Source organism: Erythrolamprus reginae, chromosome 10 (assembly GCF_031021105.1).
Source record: "Erythrolamprus reginae isolate rEryReg1 chromosome 10, rEryReg1.hap1, whole genome shotgun sequence".
Taxonomy (NCBI): Eukaryota; Metazoa; Chordata; class Lepidosauria; order Squamata; family Dipsadidae; genus Erythrolamprus; species Erythrolamprus reginae.
In genome coordinates this window covers 10,472,585-10,496,264 of record NC_091959.1, presented here as the reverse complement: position 1 = coordinate 10,496,264, position 23,680 = coordinate 10,472,585, and the positions used below count along the sequence as shown (strand labels likewise).

The following is a 23,680-nucleotide window of genomic DNA, read 5'->3' as shown; positions in this document are numbered from 1 at the left end:
GAAACAGTGCTATAATTGAGCAGAGATATCATAAAAAGGCCCTGCATAAGAAACCTTGACTAAAATAACCCGAATTAGCATTATTTAGTAATGCTAATCCTTCTATTTATTCTCACAACAGGATAACCATTGTGGTATTCAATTGGGAATGGTAATGAAGAAACCTTCATTACCTTCGGTTTAAAACAAAGCAAGGGGCTCTTGATGTGTCAGTTAGAAACAGTCTGTACTAAAAACACTCTGTCAACAGATTTTAAAAAAAACCCATGTAAAATTCATGAACGAGGCGAGATAAGTTAATTAAGGTCATTTTAGGTTACACAGCCACAGCGGCAGTTAATGAAGCTTACAGAGGCTAATTCTGTCAACTTGGTGTTGCTAAAAATACATTTGCTGGCTGTGTGCTTACTGGGCAATACTTTGCTACTAGTAAATGCAAAAATAAGGAAAAAACTACCTGTGTTTAAAGATGCAGATGACTCTAAAGGTTGCGTTCCTACAGAGGTTATTTTATTAATTTCTGTGGAGAATCTCTGAATGCTTTTTTTTTTAAAATTTAAAAATGTTACATGGTTTGTAAGTGGCAGAAGATGATTTCAACGATTACTTCAAGCCAAGGTGAAATATTTTCCTCAATAGACCTGGGCCACTCCAATATCCCCTGTGAGAAAGGAAGGAAAAAAGGATTTATACCTTCACAGGGAAATAGACTTGCGAAATATTTCCTGACATTAAATGTAGCATAATGTCAGGAATAAACATTGCTGCTCATTATAATAGAATCAAAGGAGGCACGGAAATTAAACATTACAGTATGATTCCCCACATTGAAATAATGCTGCAAATTATTTTGGTGGAACAGAGGAAAATAACTCCTGGAAATTCAGTTGATGTTTACTTAAAAAATTAGGGGACACCATTGTTTATTTTTGCAGGAAGTGGCCAAAGTTAAAATTGGCACAGGACGAGATAGGACATCAACAGTTATTTTGCACTGGCAAAATGGATAGATCGATTGACTAATGACAGTTCAATCTACCTCGTAGCATTCATATTTTCTTCACCATTATCCAGGTTTTTAAAAAATAAATAGCACTGCTCAAATTAAGCCTACCTATCTATGCAATTAATAAATGAAGAATTCACTGTACTTTTGTGGGAGTCGGTTCCCCTTAACCCCTACATAGTATGTATTGTACATTAGGATACTTACTTTAGAAGTCCGTACCAATACAGATAGGGCATCACATTAGCCTTCATATGAAAACTTATCAGTCTCTCTTTGCTCTGGTCAAATGGAAATGTTTCCAAAGGTTGAGCATTGTAATCAAACTCAGCCAGGATTACTCTGTTGTAGTTGGTTATCAGAGGACAGGAAGTATATCCATCATACTACAAAACATTAAAAAATATGTGCCTTTTAGGACAGGAAAAACATATGTTATCTTTCATATTCTCTAAGGAGCTTCATGCTCCATGAATTTGTTTAATCCCTTTTTAAAGTCATTCAAACTTGTAACCTTTCTTAATTTTAATGTACTGTGTGAAGAAATTTTCTCTCTCTTTAATCTCATAATTAATTCACTATCATTGGGTGAATCCAGTTTCCAAAATTAGAAGCCATGGAAAGAAATTCCTGCCATTACTGTATTTTGCTATCAACTTTACAATACTATTTAGATATATATATACAGTATATAACTTCAATCCTCGAAGCCTTCCAAATGAGTTAAAAATTGTAGTAAGTTGCATTGCAAATACAAATATTTCCCCAACATAATAAAAGCCCATTGTCCCAATGAAAAGCAAATATATTGTTCCTTTTCAGGAAAAGTTACCTTCTTAGTGGGAGTTTTGCCTTTCATGATACATGAAATTGTTTTGTCAAGTACACCACACTGGCCAGCTGCGGAAGAGATAAAATATTTTATTTTGTCTCACATTTCTGCTGAAAGGAGAGCAGAGTTATAATTTTTTAAGATCTTCTGCGCAAGCAGGGGGTTGGACTAGAAGACCTCCAAGGTCCCTTCCAATTCTGTTGTTATTGTTGTTGTTATTAACATGGTTATTAACTCTTTGGGTTGGTAGCAGGTTTTTTGGATCATGTTGGGAATTCTCCTAAGAGCAGCCAAATTGTGGATGATAATAATAATACCTTGGTCCCTTGACTTTTGCGGGGGATACGTTCCAAGACCGCCCACGAAAGTCACATTTCCGCGAAGTAGAGACGTTCCCTTCCTTCTTCCCCCTCCCTCCTCCAATCCTGGTTTTACTTATCTCCAGAACCCGCAGGGGCAATGGGGCCGCAAGCTGGGGGCTTTGCTGCGCTCGCTGCGGCGGCAGTAAGGCTCGGCTTCAAGTGGAACGTACCAACGCTCCAAGAATTAAAGGGGAGGGATCAGGAGGCTGGGGCGGAAGCAGAGCTTTCATTTAAAGAAGCAGGACGGCTGGGGTGGGGGTGGGGAGAGTTAAAACGCACAGTACTGTATTGTACATTGGGCGGCCCCAGAAAACCCTTGGTGTGCAAAAAAACCCACAGTATTTTTTTAATAATATTTTTTGAAAAACCGTGGTATAGACTTCGCAAATGTTGGACCCGCGAAAGTCAAGGGAACACTGTAATGTAGCCATTTATATGAACTACTGACATTGGTGACCAGACAATAGAAACATAGAAGATTGACGGCAGAAAAAGACCTCACGGTCCATCTAGTCTACCATAATAATAATAATAATAATAATAATAATAATAATAATAATAATAATTTATTAGATTTGTATGCCGCCCCTCTCCGAAGACTCGGGGCGGCTCGCAACAAACGATAAAACAATATATATAGGCACAAATCTAATATTAAGGGGAAAAAACTAAAAACCCTATCATAATTAAAAACCAAACAGCACATACATACCAAACATAAATTATAATAAGCCTGGGGGAAAGGTGTCTCAAATCCCCCATGCCTGGCGGTATATACTATTTCCTGTACTTTATCAGGATGGATAGATGTTTATCCCAGGCATGTTTAAATTCAGTGACTGCGGATTTACCAACCATGTCTGCTGGAAGTTTGTTCCAAGGATCTACTACTCTTTCAGTAAATGAATGAGGCCCCCTCTTTCTCCACTATTTCACAGAAAAAATGTATTGAATCCTAATTGGGATCACTATGACGACCAAATCAATCAAAATATTTTCAGGCACAAGAGGATTTGGTTCAACATTTAAAACTGGCTTTTGGCTTTGCAACAGGGAGACCAAGCTGCAAGTCCAGTACCTAAAAATGAATCTCACCTACAGCTGCAGCAGTCTTGGAGGTAGGGAGATTGGTGCAGTCCCCAATCCCAAAAACATTTGGGTATTTCACGTGTTGCAGCGTCTCCTTGTTTACATCCACCCATCCAGCGACATCAGAAACTGGACTGTTTAACAGGACATCAGGGGGGCCCATGGGTGGAGTGACATGAAGCATTTCATACTGGAGCAGAGAAAGAAAAATAAGATCCCGATAGAAGAGAATATTTGTAGCTCGGGGTTGAACTGAAGGGTCCCTGGTGCTCTCCCGCCAGTTCCAAACAGACCAGCAACCTAAACAATAAACAGGAAATGAATAGAAAAATTCCATTTGCTCACCCGATAAACTTGTGTTTCACCAGCTTTGTCCAAGTTTTCAAATACAGCTTCCTGCTTATCTGCTCGGACTTCCACGAGGTTCCATTTGTAGTTCACTGTAATATCTCTTTCTTTAATAATCTCTAATAGAGCATCAGCATACTTCTTCACACCGAATATTGCTCCAAGAGAAGTATTGAATATGATCTTGGCTTTGGGCCGTTTTCCAGTCTGGGGAAAATGAGAAGAAAAAGTGAAGCATTCTTGGAAAAACCCTGATGTCACCATAGTTTTTCTCTGTATTTGACATTTTATCCATTGAATAATCATGGAATCATAAGGCTTGAAGGGACTTTGGAGGTTCCTATAGAGGCCTACACCAACCACCTGCCCAAAGGAATGATCCTTATCTATTAAATTGATTAATCCTAACTGTATTTATATAGCCTGCCGAAAAAGATTTAAGCTAAGAGTTTTTGAAGAAACCACAGTAAATCATTCCCCCAACTTATTAGATGAATAGCACCTAGTAAAACAGTTTAAACTTGCAGTAATGAGATTCATGATACGTACCAAAACTACACTGAATCCAGAGGCCTCAAATTGATGTCTACATCAATATATTGAATCTGTTTAATTAATATTATAATTTTACTCCTGTGCGCAAATTTAATACAAGTTAACTAATTGGTCCCGTTGATTTAACAAAAGTGCTTGCATGTCTTTAATTGGAGCATTCTAAAATTACCCATAATTTAAGTTTATATTCTAGCAGTTTAAACTAGGATAAATGCATTTCCAATAATCTGGGCCTTTGGGATGACAAACGTTTTTGTTACCTGTTTTAGGCAACCACGCTAGTTGTGCAGTGGCTGGTACGTACCTTTCTCAAGTATGCCTCTGTCAGATACATGATCTTTTGCGGTGCTCCTGCACATTTTACCGGAGTATTTGGAAAGGTGAAAATGGCATTTCCTTCCTGGAAATCCTGCAGAGCTTTCCATGTTTTGTCCACTGTGTGAATGGAATAATTGGAACCAATTTTAGGAAACTTAAAACCCTCGGGCAAGCCTTTGATCTGTAATAAAACAAAATTGGCAGGATAGTATTTCACTGGATTAAACATACAGGCTGTTTACACTCAGGATACATTTAATTCCAAGCATACTATCTTCGCCTCACTAATCATGCTAGCCATAGTTCAGTGATGGCAAACCTTTTTTTCTTCCGGTGCTGAAAGAGCGTGGGTGCACGGTATCGCGCATGCGCGACTGCCCACACCCATAATTCATTGCCTGGGGAGGGCAAAAACAGCTCCCCTCCCCTGGAGGCTGGAAACAGCCTGTTTCCCAACTTCTTGTAGGCCCAGTAGGTTCTCCCCAGGCTCAAAGGCTTCCCTGGAGGCAGGGGAAGGTAAAAATACCCTCCCATCCCCATGGAGGCTCCCTGGAAGCCCAAAACACCCTCCCAGAGCCTCTATGTGAGCCAAAAATCAGCTGGGCAGCACCCACATGCACGTTGGAGCTGAGCTAGGGCAACGGCTCGCGTGCTAGCAAATATGGCTCCGTGTGCCACCTGTGGCATCCGTGCCATAGGTTCACCATCACTGCCATAATTCCTTTAGCGGTGCTTTGTTGAATAAGCCACCTGTGGGTTCAGTTCACGCAACACACACAACATCTACAAACCACAATAGCAGAGTTCATACAACATACTTCTGCCGGAGTAAACTTAAAAGTTTAGCATATTGTGATGTCATATATCAGCTCAGGCTTCCCTATAGCCAAGATCATATCTCAGAGATGCTCCATTCACGCTGAATTTTATTTGTGAATATTATCTTGATGTGTAAATATTTGCAAGATTAAATAATAACTACTAGATAAAGGGTAAAATTGGCATTGGTAAACCTTTGGCTGGATTAACAGGAGAGATGTAGGGCAAAGAGAAATTAAGAAGCTCCCCTAGCTATCATGTCTTTCAACTTAAGAGGAAGCATGCATTGCGTTGGCATCCTTCAGTCTCAAAAGACCATGGTATCATGTTCTGGACTTCCCAGAGCATGAAGCCTGCATAGGTTAGTGTTGTGGTTCAGCCTGAGGCAGATCAAAGTCCAGCTGCGTCTCTGCTGGCTCCATGCCCGGAGAAGGTTGAGAGCAAAGAGGAGGGGTCTGGGCAGTCGGACGGGGGAGATTACAGTCAGGAATGTGACGAGGAAGAACAGCATGGGAGCCCTGGGGAGGGGCTCTCCCCAGCCAGTAGCTTGGAGTCTTTGGAGTCATTAGGTGACGAAGCACAGGCTGTCATTAATATGTGACAGAGACATCTAGATCAAAGGAAGGATCAATTGAAGAAATATTATCAGCATTGAATAAGGAACACCAGGGCTTGGGTGTGGTCCTCATTAGCAGGGAAGGGTTTATAAGGCAGGCAAACTCTTGAAGCAGTGTAGAGTGTTATCGGATTGGAGTTGCTGTAACCTGCAGTTTCTCGGCGTTTCTGTTCCTGGCTCGTGGCCCAGCAGTCTTGAAGACCCGTGGGAGGTGTATGTCTGTTATCTACAGCCTCGTCTTGGCAGCAAGGATCCTATATTTATGTATGGACAATTGCCTTCGTGTATCTATGTGGAGTTCCAGTGTTTTCCTGATTTGTAAGGACATTTTCTGTTGGCTTCGTTTCTCTTTAACATTATAAAACTGTATTTGGATTTTACGTGTGTGTGGCTTATCTTTTTGGGGTGGTCATAGCTTCCTGAGTGACCCAGACAGAACAGTTAGTATGGAGGATAGATTGTTACCCAAGCAGCAGATCCCCCTCTCCACTTCTCTGAAATAATCCAATGGAATGGCAAAGGCCAATGCGATTGGTTCCAGCTATGTCGCAGGAGTTATCAGAACGTGGCTGTACACAGTCACAAACTGCTTCTGAGATTCCAGCTCCCTATTTGCCTCAAGATTTACTCCTGAATCCTTTTTTCCAATGATGGATATAGCCACAAGGCAGTGGAAGTTTGCTGTCGAGAGCTTCCCTTCTAGTGGTTGACCAGGGCTTCTTTCGTGTCTTGCTGTGCTTTTAGCATACCACATCACTTGCGGAGACTTCCTTCACCACCGTTGATCTATTCTAGTAGGTTTCATCTGCTCAGTCAGACAGAATCTGTTTTCACATGCTTGGTGTTCTGTCGGGCTCTCTGGTAGACTCCTCCCAAAAATTCACAGGTACAAATTTCAGACAGACACACGTTTGAAAATTCAAAACAATGTTCTTTATAATGAAAATTCCCTTAACCTAAGCCCTCTTTTGGTATAGCAAAGAGCACTGGTCTCCAAACAAACTGGTAATTTGTACAAGTCCCTTATCAGTCCTGTGATACTTAGCTTGCAGCTGTGAGGCAATTCACAGTCCTTTCACAAAGTGAAACACACTTTGCTCTGGTTTAGTTTCAAAGTGGGGAAAAATCAGCACACAAAAAGTCAAAGTCAGCAAAGCAGTCACGAAACACAAGGATCAGATAATCCTCCACAATGGCCAAACCCACAGGCTGCTCTTTATAGCAGCCTCACTAATGACCACAGCCCCACCCAACCACAGGTGGCCTCATTTTCTTTGATAATAATCTCTCGGTTGTTGTTGCCTATGCATCGCTCTCCGCATGCGTGGCTGTATCATTAACTCTTGTTCTGAATCCAAGGAGGAGCTAGATAATTGATCTCCTTCTGAGCTGTCTGCCACACTCTCCTCTGTCACTCATGTCTTCTTGGTCAGAGGAGCCTTCATCAGCAGATTCCACCGGGGGCAAAACAGGCCTGCAGCATGTGGATGTCTCCCCCACATCCATAGTCCTTGGGGCAGGAGCTGGGCCAGAGCTAACCACAACACTCGGGATAGACAAGTCCCTCTCGCCGAAGGTCAACTAGCCGCCTTAAATGAGCTGCCATAAAAGAACGCAACATGCCCTACACCAGAGGTGTGACATGATTTGAATAAATATATGAATTAAAATAGCTTGGCTGTGTGTTTTTATTTTCTTCATCCATCTTTCTTTCTTTTAATAGATGAACTCTGAATAAAGATCAATTAACTCATTTCCTAGCAGCCTTAAAGAAAAATAATTCTGCTATACTGACACAGCCCCCCAAAATTCCAAATTGGTGATTATCTTTGTGTGCCCACCATTAAGACTGGCTCATTTCACAACAACGTGGTGTCCCCTGGATATATTCAATTTCCTGATAAAGCACTAGAGGTCTCTAAAGGATTTCTTCCGCTGTTGCACAAACTCGGTTGCACAATTTCCGCAGTGCTTCCTTGTGGGAAAGAGGCAATGCTATTTCTCACACTGCTCAGAATTTGGGGACTTTCATGTAAGACACTGAACCTTACTTCCTATCAGTAGAGAAAATGTCTAAGAAAACGCTCTCAACAATCAGATCTTAAATAAAGTACCTTTTCAAAGTTCAGCTGCAACCCGAGAGCAACGATCAAATACTTGTAAGAAACCTGTAAAAGAAAGAAAAAAACCTATTACTTTAAACAGGAACCAAGGGTTATTCAAACAGACAGTTGGTCCCAAAATGCTGGAAGTGCATTTTGAGTCCTATCCTTATGGAATTTTGCAGGCAAGAATAATTCCAAACTAAATAAATAACATTGCAGTGGGTGTTTTTTAGAAGTTCAAAAAAAACATTTATGAGAGATGACAGGACTATTCAATTTATGTATTAAATATACTGAAAGAGTAGTAGATGCTTGGAACAAACTTCCAGCAGATGTGGTTGGTAAATCCACAGTGACTGAATTTAAACATGCCTGGGATAAACAGATCCACCTTGAGATAAAATACAGGAAATAGTATAAGGGCAGACTAGATGGACCATGAAGTCTTTTTCTGCCGTCAATCTTCTATGTTTCTATATTACTCGTCACCCATTCAAACCAAAGACTAAATCTCATGTATCCAAGCCCTATCAATTGTTTATGCAAGAAAAATTTCATTGAGCAGATAAATCACTTTGGTTACCTACAGCAGTGTTTCCCAACCTTGGCAACTTGAAGATATTTGGACTTCAACTCCCAGAATTCCCCAGCCAGTATTCGCTGGCTGGGGAATTCTGGGAGTTGAAGTCCAAATATCTTCAAGTTGCCAAGGTTGGGAAACACTGACCTACAGTACCAATGGGCTTTTTACCTACTTTTTGATTGTTCCCCAAATAAACACAGTTGTTGTCTGGATCCAACTTTTCCACCTTGGACTGGATCCACTTTACCCCTGAAGGGATAACACTTGCTGTTGAACGTCTTGAAGTGGCCAACTGCTTTGCCCCAGCTCCAACTAAAGTCCAGAGGGGCTGATAATAGTGTTTCTGGAAGAAATAATTGGAGGGGTAAAAGCCGCCAGCAAAGCATAAGAAAAACTTAACAGAAACAAACATACAAAAAAATCCACAGACAGTTGATGCTTGTAGAGCAGGGGTCCCCAAACTTTTTACACTGGGGGCCAGTTCACTGTCCCTCGGACTGTTGGAGGGCCGGACTATAAAAAAAAGCTATGAACAAATCCCTATGCACAGTGCACATACCTTATTTTAAAGTAAAAAACGAAATGGGAATGTACTATTTAGAGGGGGGGGAAAGAAGTCTGAAATTCATATAAGTTTATGTTTTGTTTTTAATTTTCTTTTGTTAACATCTGATTGGCTACACAAGGTTTTCTTGGCTTATAGAAAAATGTATAAAGAAAGAAGGAAGCACTTTGGCATAATGGTTAATAAGTTAGAAATATAATTGGTGTACTTTTTTGAGGAGGGAATTTAATTAAAAGAAAATGAATGTAACTGGATGACAAAATTAGAAAAAAAACTTTTGCAAAACTTTTTGGATGATTGATATTAGTTACTAACAAAATACCACATTTTATTCATGGAAAATTAGATGTGCTCCTGTCACTCAACCGCGGGCCGGATAAATGGCCCCAGTGGGCCGCATGTGGCCCGCGGGCCGTAGTTTGGGGACCGCTGTTCTAGAGAGATCTGGTCAATCAGGTTCAAGAATATACTATATTTCTCATTTATACTAAATGAGATTTTTTGAGAGATGTACATTCAATATATCTGGACATTTCTATGTTGGGTAAAGGCTGCCAAAGAATAGTGGTTCATAACGTGATCAGCAGATAGGTAGACGCGTCAAAAGCGAAGGCTTGAGAAATGTTATGATTTAAATCCTAAGTTTGTATGACTTCAACAATCAGTGGATGAAACTGTTGAGGCTTACCAAAAATGCACATTGGTCCCAGGTCCACACATGAGCAATTAAGGGATACTCATTAGCATTCTGCTTATCAGTAGTAAAACTTCTAGTCTACTGTTTTGTGCAATCATGGATCCTGAGTGGAGAAGCTGCAAGTATGCTATAAAAGTACTTTGATATCTCCATATGATACTCACACCCATGTTATTACTTTAGATGTCTCCCAACAGTCTGCTACACCCAGTGGATCATTACCCTTGTCCGTGAAAATAACAGATCTCACAAACTGCTTTTTAGATGTCCCTTCCTTTAAAAAAAAGGTGTGTTTTATTGTTGCTCGACAAATAAAGTTCTAAGTCCATTTTTGTTGTACAGATCTGGGGAAAGGTTTACACATAAGTTACATGTACAGATCTGGGGAAAAGTTTTCATTAATTTAATTTATCCCTTGTTAGCTGGTTTTATTTAAACAGACTTATATTTCACCTTTTAGGCTTAACACTATAGAAAATAACTCTTTTCCATAGCTCAAAACAATTGTGTATACTGTATAATGTTTTTTGCTGAAATTTTAAAATTAAGGGAGACTATGATGGCACCATTTTGGCCTTGTTCTGGCCTCATCAGCTAGCCACACCCTTACTGGGATTTGATCTGGCAGCTTCTGCCTTGTAAGGCAGAGAATTAACAGCTGAGCCACCAGACCTGATCCCTTCAGCTCTGTACATACAGAATATAGTTGTCGGCTATGAATACATTAACTTCCTTGAAATGGCCCTGGGTTGGGCCTAGAGGCAAAAAGGAGCTGTGACGTTCCTTCAATATACCAGGGTGATCCGACATAAAACACACACACACATATATAATCAATGCAGCCATATAATTAAACTGGCTAGAGTCCCACAAATGCTCAGAAATTATATTTCTATCTTGATTAGAAATTTGAAGAATTGTGATTTCAGCACATCTGGAAGGCACAGATTGGAGAAAGCTGACCCAGGGGAAGAGCCAATAGATTAAAATGTCACACTAAGCAATAATGTGGCTCCTCAATTTAAGCTAAGCACGATGTGCAAACCCAGCTGTACTTTATAAACTATGACAAATGTCTAAGCATATTGCATGAACCACAAAAATATGAAGTATCTAAAAACTGATCGATTGTGTAACGATCTTAAATCTCTGGGGAGAGCTGATTCCAAATGTCAGGGCCCCCACAAAGAAGGCTCTTCCCCTAGGTCTCGCCAAACGACATTGTCTAGTTGACAGGACCTGGAGAAGGCCGACTGTGGGTCCTAACCGGTTGCTGAGATTTATTGCTGATTAATAAGTTTGGGTTCTGTATCAGAACTCAACAGAGACCAATTCATTGTTAATTTTTTAAATTGAAAGAAGGACCTCCAAAAAATCCAGATTTAAAGAGGGTATCAGAAAAGGTAGCCTTCCAGGACACATGTGGGACACGACTGTTCCACTTTAACTATTTATAATACATTTTTAATATACAGTGGTACCTCTACTTACGAACTTAATTTGTTCCGTGACCAGGTTCTTAAGTATAAAGGTTTGTAAGAAGAAGCAATTTTTCCCATAGAAATCAATATAAAAGCAAATAATGCGTGCGATTGGGGAAACTACAGGGAGGGTGGAGGCCCTGTTTCCTTCCAGGAGATTCCTAGAGAGGCCCCACAGGTTTCTCCCCGTCTTTTCCAGCCCTGTTTTCCTCCCAGGAGATTGCTAGACAGGCCCCACGGAGGCTTCTCCCCGTCTTTTCCGGCCCTGTTTCCTCCCAGGAGATTCCTAGAGAGGCCCCATGGAGGCTTCTCCCCGCCTTTTCCAGCCCTGTTTCCTCCCAGGAGATTCCTAGAGAGGCCCCACGGAGGCTTCTCTCCACCTTTTCTTGCCCTGTTTCCTCCCAAGAGATTCCTAGAGAGGACCCACGGAGGCTTCTCCCCACCATTTCCGGCCCTGTTTCCTCCCAAGAGATTCCTAAAGAGGACCCACGGAGGCTTCTCCCCACCATTTCCAGCCCTGTTTTCTCCCAGGAGATTCCTAGAGAGGCTCCACCGAGGCTTCTCCCTGCCTTTTCTCGTTACAGTTTCGGAAGCTCGAGTTTGTAAGTGGAAAATAGTTCTTGAGAAGAGGCAAAAAAATCTTGAACACCTGGTTCTTATCTATAAAAGTTTGTAAGTAGAGGCGTTTGTAGGTAGAGGTACCACTGTAGTTTGTATAATGCCTCTAAATCCCAACATTTCAGAATTCAGGATTTACCTCCTGGGGTTCCACCACGGCCACATTGCCCGCTCCTACTTTCCGTTTCATCCGGGCACTCATCGTGATCCCTCCCGAGCCTCCACCAAGCACCAGCACCTCGTAGTAATCTTTAGAAGCAGACGCAGCTGTCGTGTGTAACTGGGACGAACACATTTTGGGGACCCCCAGCCTGAGTAAAGGTACCAAGGAACGGGCACATGCGCAGGAGGACATCAACCCAACAGTGGCCATCTTTGGTGAGCATCAACTTGCAAAGTTCTAGAGAAAGAGTTGGAACATCAAAAAGGTGAATTTTTCTTCCCCCAAATGTCATTTTCATTCTTTATCTTATTCTACTAAAAAGCTGAATAAATAAGATGAAAGCAGGTCTAACATTCAAAATTCTGGCATTGGGCCAGAATATCTTTGACCGCCTTCTGCCGCATGATTCCCAGCGACCAGTAAGGTCCCACAGAGTTGGCCTTCTCCGGGTCCCGTCGACTAAACAATGTCGTCTGGCGGGAACCAGGGGAAGAGTCTTCTCTGTGGTGGCTCCGACCCTCTGGAACCAGCTCCCTCCAGAGATTAGGATTGCCCCCACTCTCCTTGCCTTTCGGAAACTCCTTAAAACCCACCTCTGCCGTCAAGCATTTGGGAATGGAAACATCTCCCCCTTGCCCATGTAGTTGTTGTGTATGATTCGATTGTGTGCTTGTTTTTTATATATTGGGGTTCTTTTGGATTTTTTAACTTAAAACTGTAATTTAGATTGCGAAATACTGTATTAGATTTGTTACTATGTTTTGTTTATCATTGTGAGCCGCCCTGAGTCTACGGAGAAGGACTGCATATAAATCCAATAAATCTAAATCTAAAATGTGACAGCAATATTTTGGACTGTGACTCAGTTGTCATTTTCTTTTCATCATTCTCCCTCTGATAATTATAAGCAGTTTAAATTTAAAGGCCATTTTTATGTTAAGAGGCAGCAACCAGAAATATTACTGTGATATTCCACATACAGTATTCCAGATGTTATTAAGAATGATGTTTTTTAAAAAACCCTTTGTTTTGACACCCATTCTAAGCAATTGCTTTTGTTCCACCTGCATTTTATAGCTCAGAAATGACAATCTGGTTGCGGAAGGCAGTTTTATGTTTTGAGCAGCTGCAAAAGAATGTGTTTTTGGCAAACTGCAAATGTTCTTACTTTATTTTTTTTTAGATTGTTGTCCACCCAGTTTTAACTTTCCTCACTGTTTTTTCCTTCCTTGAAACTTACGCTAATTTTAACTTACACGAATTAAATATTGAGAAAACAAGGACTGATAACTGAACTTTCTATGGAAGAATCGTCAATAATCAAACTTCCCCAATTAAAATGTTTGCAGGGTTGCATTATAAATTAACTGCTCTTTAAAATTGACTCATCCAGCCCCAAAATGTGACTGTGGGTGTGTGCAGAATGAATAATAATAGAAATATTCGTATTACTTGTACTGGCATTTAAACAGTTGGCAAGGTTTTTAAAATGGACACTGGCTCGACAGTCACATGACCCTTGCCAGAGTCCTCATGAGGTCAGCTTGGGAGTAAAACTAAACTGATTGCTAAATCTGACCACAACCCCAGAAGCATCTTTGTTTTTGCAGATCTGCAAAACAATTGTCACAATAATAATTTATCTATCTATCTATCTATCTATCTATCTATCTATCTATCTATCTATCTATCTATCTATCTATCTATCTATTAAATTTGTATGCCGCCCCTCTGTGTAGACTCGGGGCGGCTCACAACAGTAATAGAAAAAACAATGTACAATACAAATCTAATAATTAAAACTAAAAACCCATAGTTTAAGAAAACATACACACAACATACCATACATAAACAGTATAGGCCTGGGGAAGTTATCTCAGTTCCCCCATGCCTGACGACATAATATGTCACAATTTCTTTTAAAGAAACAACCATTCCTATATTACCCTCTAATAAAGGCTGAAGCATAGGCAGAGCAATTATAAGGAGGCAATTTCTTAAGGCTGTTCCGTCCCCCAATGCAGAAGATGGAATGGTATGCAACTGTGTATATTTTGACATTCTTCTTCTACAAGATTTATGGTGCCCGGTTTCCCAACCCAGACTTTGAGAAAGGAGGTTGTGAAATATTCTTCCTCCCACACATTCAGCTTAATTTATCTTAACTCCTGAACAACTTGATCAAAGAAGTGGGAAGGGAAGGGAATTCTTTTTGGAGAACTGGTTTAGGGGAAGTGGAGAGCAACTCCTGTATGTTGGCAAGGCTGGAGTTTGTAGTGGCAGTAATACAACTAATCCAAGCTGGACTGTGGAGTTCCAGCTAAAGAAAGATTGATCTATTTCCCTCCCTGGGCGACAGGCACCTTCTGAAAAACTTTCCCTTTTGAAGGCAAGAGAATAAAATCCTGGCAAATCAGCTTTGGTACCGTACATCTCTAGAGTTTCAGTTCAATTCAATTTATTAGATTTGTATACCGCCCCTCTCCGAAGACTCGGGGCGGCTCACAACAGTAATAAAAACAGTATAACAATGGAACAAATCTAATAATAAAATATATAAAAACCTCAACAATTAAAAACCATACAGCACATACACATCAAACATGAAATATAATAAGCCTGGGGGAGATGTCTTAGTTCCCCCATGCCTGGCGATATAGGTGGGTCTTAAGTAACCTGCGAAAGACAAGGAGGGTGGGGGCTTTTCTAATCTCCGGGGGAAGTTGATTCCAGAGGGCCGGGGCCGCCACAGAGAAGGCTCTTCCCCTGGGGCCTGCCAAACGACATTGTTTGGTCGACAGGACCCGGAGAAGGCCAACTCTGTGGGACCTTATCGGCCGCTGGGATTCGTGCGGTAGAAGGCGGTTCCGGCGGTATTCTGGTCCAATGCCATGTAGGGCTTTAAAGGTTTTAATTGGGTGAAATTCAGCAGGTTTGGACCAGATGTGGATGTTTGATGGTGTTTAAAGGATGTAAGCTATCCTGAGTAAAGTTGCCTTTTGCAATTGACTGATGGTTATTTTCTCATTGCCATTGGTATTACTATTTTTGGAAAATGCCTGGCTATTTAGGATGACCTATGGTGAAGGAATGGAGCTTTGACTATTCTTCCGAACATTCAATGTCATGGGAACGAGGCTTCTGAAATTATCATCTGTTTTTAATTTTAATTACTGGATTTGGGTTTAGAATAGAATAAGAATAGAATAGAATTTTATTGGCCAAGTGTGATTGGACACACAAGGAATTTGTCTTGGTGCATATGCTCTCAGTGTACATAAAATAAAAAGATACATTTGTCAAGAATCATGTGGTACAACACTTAACAATTGTCATAGGAGTCAAAGGGCATATGCACGCATACTAGCACACACACACACACACACACACACACTCTTCGCCATCACTGTTCCAGACCAAGTTAAACCAGAGTTGTCATTTTTGACATCTATGGGAACACACGCAACCTTGAAATTCCACAATCTGTTGGCCCATTATGTACCGTTGACTGTGAGCAGAAGTTATATCTTTGCTAGGGGCTATTTTTTTGAATTGGAAGGAAATGGCTGTTTAATCATTAAGCCGTAATCCTTCGTCAAGTGGGAAGGTGATGGTTTCCATCGCAATGTTGATAACGGGAAGGCTACTCACAAGGCAGGAGTGGTGATCTGGAGTGAACAGGGCTGGCAGACAGATATTTCCATAATGTTTTATAATGCGGTTTTTATAGTTTGATATTTATATTTGACTTCTTAATATTGTTGTATTGCATTTTATTGTTCTAAGCCGCCTTGAGTCCCAATGGGATTGGGCGGCATAGAAGTCAAATAGATGGATAGATGAATGGATGGATGGATGGATGGATGGATGGATGGATGGATGGATAGATAGATAGATAGATAGATAGATAGATAGATTAATTAATGTATTTATTAATCAGATTTGTATGCCGCCCCTCTCCGCAGACTCGGGGCGGCTCACAGCAATAATAATACAATGTAAACAAATCTAATATTTAAGTTTAAGTTAATTTAAAACCCCAATTTAAAAACCAATCATACATACTAACATACCATGCATAAATTTTATAAGCCTGGGGGGGGGGAAGTCTCAATTCCCCCATGCCTGACGACAGAAGTGGTTTTTAAGGAGCTTACAAAAGGTAAGGAGAGTGGGGGCAACTCTGATATCTGGGGGGAGTTGGTTCCAAAGGGCCGGGGCCGCCACAGAGAAGGCTCTTTCCCTGGGTCCCGCCAAATGACATTGTTTAGTTGATGGGACCCGGAGAAGGCCCACTCTGTGGGACATAATTGGTCGCTGGGATTCGTGCGGCAGAAGGCGGTCCCGGAGATATTCTGGTCCGGTGCCAGAATAGATAGATAGATGGATGGATGGATGGATGGATGGATGGATAGATATAGGAAAGAAGAGAAAGAAAGAAAGAGAGAAAGAAAGAAAGAAAAAGAAAAAAGAAAGAAAGAAAAAATATTGGTGGGCACTGTGGGCAAACAGGTTGTCCTTCATTGTCTTCAAGATTAGGACAAGGTTGCATAAAACCCACCCTTGGTCTTTAAGCCGCATATTGAGTCATACGGAGGATAACATTGGATGCTGTTCATTTACTCTGCAAGGGACGGACCTTTGCCAGAATAAATAAAGGAGTGGATGCTTATTTATTCTACCCTAAATTAGGTCAAAATGCACTTCGCCAAGTGCAGCGTGTGAAAAGTGGAAGATGGTTCACTTTGCATGGCTTGAACATCCACAATTGTGCATTATGAAATGTGTGTGTGTGTGTGCGGGGGTTCCTACTTACCGCCACTACCAGTGTGTTTCCTGTGTGGAGCTCTATGTACCTGGGGTGCGTGCATGTCCGACAGTGACTTTGCTTCTGTGCATGTGCAGTAAGCAAAATCTTGCGACGGGATGCATACGCGCATGAGATTTCAACTATTTTGCTTCCGCGCATGCGCAGCTCCATTTTCGCTACTGGAGCTATGATGTGGACCATTCTGGTAGCAACACACTACTGAGGTTTGTGATGCAACCAGCCATAAATAAAACTGTAGAACATACAGTTAGCTTTGGTAAGCGAGTTATGAAATCTTGAAAATTCCCATAGAGATATTTCCTCTCCTGGGGTAGCTATGACTTGTTTAGGTTAGAAAAATGATGGCTGTGAGATGCCAAACATGGCTTGGAAAGCAAATTAAACTCATCTGGGTAGCGAGGGTGTTTGCTCAAGGAATATTAAACAGCCCCAAAGCTTCATTCCTTACAAAGGACTTTATCCGAACCAAAGTTAAGCAGTAAAATTTAAAAAGCAGAACAAGTCGATTACTCCTTTCTCTCTACTTGTATCTTTCTCTCACACAAACACACACGATTCCAAGTGCTAATTTCTTGCAGACAGCCTGTAATGCAGAACTCTGAAAGAAGTGGCTCCTGGATTCAAATATTTGACTGCTAAATTCAAAATTCAATAGACTTTCTTTTCTTTGCAAGTTTTGGAGATAAGACCATCTCTCCTCTCCTTTTTTTCATTTTCTCCCTTTTCCTATGCAGATTGCGCTTTCTGTTCTTCCTCAATCTTTTCCTATCAGATATGAGATTTTAAAATATCCACTTAAAAAGGAATCCGGCTAATACATGCGGGTTGCAGCATCCTAAGGTCATATGACCACCATTAGCCATCTTGCAAGCCTGACAAGCAAAGTGAATGAGGAAGCAGGATTCAATTAGCAGTGATTTTTTAACAACGTAGGCAAAGAAAGGTTCTAACATTGGAGATTACTCAATGAATGACGGCCTTGCTTAGGGATGGAAATTCCAGCCACAATTGGGATCATAAGTCCAGGACTCTCTGTATGCTGAGGCTGCTAACTGAAGAAAAGCTTCAACAAGCAACACGTGACTTGATTTTATTTTATTTTATTGGATTTGTATGCCGCCCCTCTCCGTAGACTCGGGGCGGCTAACAACAGTAGTAAAACAGCATATGACAATCCAATATTAAAACAGTTAAAAACCCTTATTGTAAAACCAAACATACATACAGACATACCATGCATAAAATTGTAAAGGCCTAAGGGGAAAGAGTATCTCAGTTCCCCCATGCCTGGCGGCAGAGGTGGGTTTTAAGAAGCTTATGAAAGGCAAGGAGGGTGGGAGCAATTCTAATCTCTGGGGGGAGTTGGTTCCAGAGGGCCAGGGCCACCACAGAGAAGGCTCTTCCCCTGGGTCCCGCCAAGCGACATTGTTTAGTTGATGGGACCCGGAGAAGACCCACTCTGTGGGACCTAACTGGTTGTTGGGATTCGTGCAGCAGAAGGTGGTCCCTGAGATAGTCTGGTCCGGTACCATGAAGGGCTTTATAGGTCATAACTTGTGTCCCCCTTGGATCTGTGAAACCTTCATGTTCAGGAGCAGTCTATCGTTAAGTATCACTATTGAAAGCAGATCCACCCCAGCTTCCTCACTCAACTCAACTTTCAAGGAACACCTGATTAAGCAGGTTTTAAACCTGAATCAGAGAACTTTATAATATCAAACAATCAAATCAATGAATCAATGTTACACTTCACAAAGGGGGGTGGTTCTTAAACTTCTTTATCCTAAGATAAAATACAGGAAATAGTATAAGGGCAGACTAGATAGACCATGAGGTCTTTTTCTGCCGTCAATCTTCTATGTTTCTATAATAACAACAACCGAGTTGGAAGGGACCTTGGAGGTCTTCTAGTCCAGCCCCCTGCTTAGGCAGGATACCTTATATCATTTCAGATAAATGGCTGTCCAATCTCTGTTTTAAAACTTCCAGTTCACAAATTTCTCCTTGGTTCTAGGTTGCTTCTCTTCTTGTTTAGTTTCCACCCATTGCTTCTTGTCCTACCCTCAGGTGCTTTGGAGAACAGCTCCACTCCCTCTTTCTCCTAGCAGACTCAATGCAGCTTACAGCAATAAAAACAATCACAAAGTTAAAATACTCCAGTACAAATGTATCTTTTCCTTTTATGTACGCTGAGAGCATATGCACCAAGACAAATTCCTTGGGTGTCCAATCACTCTTGGCCAATTTAAAAAAAAAATTATATTCTAAAGCAGAAAAAAATTAAGTAAACGGAAAAGTGAAAATTAGCTTCAGAAGAAACAATCACCTCCCTCAAATAAATGTCCCACTGAACTACTCATTTGTAAAAACAAAACAAAACAAAACCAGTTTCTTTGCTTTTCTAGAATATTTCTTAGGAAGCAAACCCAGATTCCTTAACTGTTGTAACCCAGAGATTTAGGCGTTCGGGGACAGGAAACGAAGCTTGCAACCCACTGCAGAACCCAAACTCGCATCCCTGGCTCAGATTCGAGTCTAATCTCTCCCCGTTTCTTAACCCCTCCCCTTTTCCAAGAGGTCTTTAAGGGGCGGGCAGAAGCGCACCGCTGTGCCTACCGTCCCTGTCCTACTGTCCTCTTTTATCCTTACTTTTCACTTGTGTTATGTTTATACAAACTACTTTCCTGTACATGCTTGACAAAATAAAATAAAATAAATAATCCGCTTCAAAAGGTTTCTTCAACGCAGGCGGAACTTTTGGAAGTTTTACCAGGGAGTTCCCGAGGCCGTTCCAGCTTCGCTTGGATCACGGTGGGAAGCCAAACTAAGGCAGTTGGGAAAGTTCGGGGTGCGGGGGAAGGACCTCTGTGCCTGAACCACCACCTCCTCCTCCTCTTCCTCACTCACCTGCCAGGAAGAGCCGCCCAGCGCCGCTCGCTGCTCCGAACCCGCTGCGCCCGCCTGTTGCTCTGCGCCCTAGCCGAGGTCCCGTTGCGCAAGAACCTCGGGGAGAGGCCGTCGATGGAGACGAATAAAAGCCTCTCTTTGCAGCAGCTGCCTCCGGTCAAGGGAGGAGCCCCGGGGCAGGAACAGGGAGCGAGCAAGCGGAGGTCAGGCCTCCGGAGCGCGCGAGCCGCGGGGTTCCTGAGCGCGTGCAGAGCGCGGCTTCGCTTTCGGGCCAAGTTTTGCAAAGGAGGGGAGGGTGGGCGGCAGGTGTTGGGGAGGAAGGGGAAGGAAATTGAACCCCCCACCTTTATTTCTTACTTGTCTGAGTCGGGCCGGCGCTGCCCTGCAGACCGTGTTTAAATCTCAAAGGTGCTTTTTTTCAAGGAACAGCTGGAGTTTTGTTGGGTTTTGAAAGACGAAACGTCTTTGCATCCAAGAAAGCTTCCTCGCCATCTCCACCATCCAGTCACAGCTGAAGAAGCTTCTTGGAGGAGAATTTATTTTATTGATTAAATTTATTTTATTATTTACAACTTTCATGGCCAAATCCTATGAATGTTTTGTATGCGTGTTGTTGTGATTGCTTAATTTATGGGTTATTAATTAGGGTTTTATAAATTTTTAGATTTTAAATTTGACTTTTTATAGTGCCGCCTCTATGTTGGTTGAGGCAGGCAGGATTCCCTTGAGTGCCATTTGTTGGGGGTCAAGGGAAAGGGAGGGCCTTCTCTTTCTGCTCAAGATCTCCATGGACAATTGGTGGGCCACTGGGTGACACAGAATGCTGGACTTGATGGGCTTTGGCCTGATTCAGCATGGCTCTTAAGTTATGTTGTTGCTGTAAACTGCCCTGAGTCCTTCGGGATTGGGCAGCATAGAGGGATAGATAGAATAGATGAGTTGGTTCCAGAGGGTCGGAGCCGCCACAAAGAAGGCCCTTCCCCTAAGGCCCGCAAGCCAGCATTGCTTGGCTGGGACCAGAAGGCAGACTCTATGGGATCTGAATTTATCGATGACCATGAAAGATTAAGCCACAATGTGATTAAGGCACAAGAATATTGAAATAATGACTAGGAAAAGATAAATATAATGAGATTGATTACACACTGAAAATATAGATTAGGGATGATTACAATGGGTATACAATGAAGATTACACTGGGTGTACAGTGATGATTACGCTGGGTTTGCAGCAAAAGATTAGTATAGGGTATTTACAGTGTAATAGTATAAAAATAGATTTAACGAAGGATAAATCGAGTATTATGGTAAATAAATAAAACTTTACCACGATGAAAACTACAGCATTCCACAACTCCTGGCAAGCTGGAATACTTCAGGTTTACTTAACCAGTTGTAATTTTTCTCCTTAACGTTATCTACACCCAGCATCAGCCTAGTTGCTATTTGTAGGTCTGACTCCAAAAGTAGGTCTGTTGATTCCAGACACAGGGAGATAAGCTTGAGGAAACTCCTGAAGCTCATGGGAAGCAACTATCGAGCGCATGTTACAGACTGATAATATATCACTCTTGAGCAGTAATGTCCTCATGAGCAGGAAAGATATTTAAAGATCTTTGTTGTGGCATTTGATAGCGAGGAAAAGTAGGATGTAATATAAACACACATAGCTGGAACAGATCTAGCTGTGATCATCAATGCTTTTATACTTAAGAACGGCTTGACACTAGACTTATTGCAAGTGTTCGCACAATTAGGAACACACAATTACTTGGCATCATTTTTAGAATGGTTTTCCCAGGACCTTTTATTTCCAAACCATTAACTGGTCTGAAGGCATCTAGCTACCTTCTGTGCCCAGATGTGGCCTCCTTGTTCCTTTAACTCTCTTTGTCAAATACCCTAGCATTCTAAAGATATTCAGTTTTTCAACATGGTTATGTGGAGGGAGTCCATCATTAACATTGTGAGAAAGCATGGGATGAAATCAATAGAGAAGTTTAACTGAGTTTTGAGTCCATGGATCATGTTTTTTAACTCCAGGATCCCAACCATATAGGGTGACATAAAATTTGTATCGGCTTTTGTTGTATTATCCTTTACTGATTTTTTTCTATTTTAATCAAACTGTATAGTCTAAATTTATTCATAATTGATTAGAAATAAGATTTTAACCCTAGGTTTATTACAATGTGTCTCTATACCTGAGTTTCTCAACTATAGCAACTCTAAGATGAATGGAAAGTCCATACATCACAAAATTGTTGAGGATGAAAAATACATACATCTTCACACCCTTCAGTTCTTCTTTGCTGGTTGAGAATCACATATTTTTCCAGACTAGCAGGTAGACCTTTCTTAAAAAAAAAAAATAACGCTTCTGTTGCCTGAGTATAACAGATCGTACTTGATGGACCCTCCAAATTGCAGTAATTAAAACAGCCTGGACTTTAAACAGAGAAATATTTGTGACAACTGACGTAGGAGCAACAACTGCTGAGGACACAAGAGGGAGTCTGTGATCTGCCATCAGTGTTCAACTGGGCAGTCAGGGTTGACACTGTTTCCTTGTGGTGCTCCTTGTGTGTTTGATATCTAGGCTGCACATCTAATCTCCTTCAAAGCTGAATTGATCTGATGGGCGTGTGCTACAAAGACTTTCCTGGAGTTTCCCCAAGTTCGAGTTCATATCCTGAAAGGAGGTGTTGGGGCAAGACGTGTCTTGATGTTGCACCAATGTTTTTACATGGATGTTTCTTCTGTTGTCAATTCTTCACCCAGCAAGATCGTATAGAAGCAAATGAGATCCTGACCATTCTATTCCACCAGTCTCTTTTTGGAGAATCTGAACTCAGAAAGTTGCTATGGATTTCTACTGTTGTGGCCCGCTAGCAGAGCTGGCGGCAGACTCGGAGAGTGAGAAGGTTGGGTAGGAACATGGGCCAGTCCAGGAGTCTGGGCAAGGCTCTCACGAGTGCTCTGTGTTTAAGGCAGAGAGGGGACCAGGGCCATATGACAGTTATCAGCTACCTTCGGAGTTGGAGATAAGTGGGGCTGAAGAACAGTTGGAGCCCATTCCCTAGATGTGCGCATGTACACAGCTGTCAGAAGGGAACAATTAAAGAGCAGTTCAACTCAGGAGTAAAAGCACAAGGGGGTGCTGAATGGCTCCTCCCATAGGAAATAAATAGGAACGAAAGGGGAGTGGCGTTTGCAGAAGATAATTCGAGTCTTCGGAGAGGGGGGGCATACAAATATAATAAATTATTATTATTATTAATTAGTTCACTATTCCTGTGAAGACTGGCTTTTCTGAGTCATCAATATTTCCTTGTTCAGAGTTTGCGTCAAGAAGCTATCGGCCTGGCAACTATCTTAGGACTGATAAGATGCAACTCACCCTCGAAAGACTGTTTGCCGGGACTTTGCTGGATGTGAATGCTAACAATTCAGATTAGCCAAATAAAAAGGGATTTTTCGGGACAAGGAGTCTGTTCCATAATTTGGGGAAGCCTAGGTCAGAACACCTAGGCCCTAGGCAGCGGTGGGCTCCTACAGGTATGGCCAGGTACGCAGAACCGGTAGAAAAATTTTGATTTTTTTTTTTCCCCCCCCTTCTGGGCTCTGGGTATATTTTTCCTATCACAGTAAATGAGGTTGAATGTGTATAATTTTAGAAGAGTGTGTGTGTACATACACTTTATATAGTAGATAATCAGGGGTGGGCTACTGCCCAGATGGGGGAGAACCCAGTGGGGAAGCAAAAATGGAGCTCCACCCCAGAAC

At 41.6% G+C, this 23,680-nt stretch overlaps 1 protein-coding gene across 1 annotated transcript; it reads right to left on the bottom strand.

Moving 5' to 3' along the window:
- Nucleotides 1–488: 488 nt before the first annotated feature.
- Nucleotides 489–20,305, bottom strand: SQOR (sulfide quinone oxidoreductase). Its single transcript, XM_070762353.1, has 10 exons — nt 19,896–20,305; nt 12,134–12,394; nt 8,806–8,976; nt 8,060–8,113; nt 4,497–4,691; nt 3,635–3,844; nt 3,296–3,479; nt 1,839–1,906; nt 1,214–1,392; nt 489–661 (listed from the first exon to the last, which is right to left on the bottom strand). Exons 2-10 carry the CDS (start codon nt 12,365–12,367, stop codon nt 604–606), a joined length of 1,353 nt encoding a protein of 450 aa, XP_070618454.1. The 5' UTR covers nt 12,368–12,394; nt 19,896–20,305; the 3' UTR covers nt 489–603.
- Between the last annotated feature and the right edge of the window lie 3,375 nt (nt 20,306–23,680).

Excerpts from the sequence above, each read along its gene's own strand:
- SQOR (XM_070762353.1), bottom strand. The coding sequence starts at position 12,367 with ATGGCCACTGTTGGGTTGATGTCCTCCTGCGCATGTGCCCGTTCCTTG. Across the intron at positions 1,907-3,295 it reads CAAGACTGCTGCAGCTGTAG|CTGGCCAGTGTGGTGTACTT; the intron begins GTGAGATTCATT and ends TCTCTTCCGCAG. Across the intron at positions 662-1,213 it reads TATTGGTACGGACTTCTAAA|GGGATATTGGAGTGGCCCAG; the intron begins GTAAGTATCCTA and ends CCTTTCTCACAG.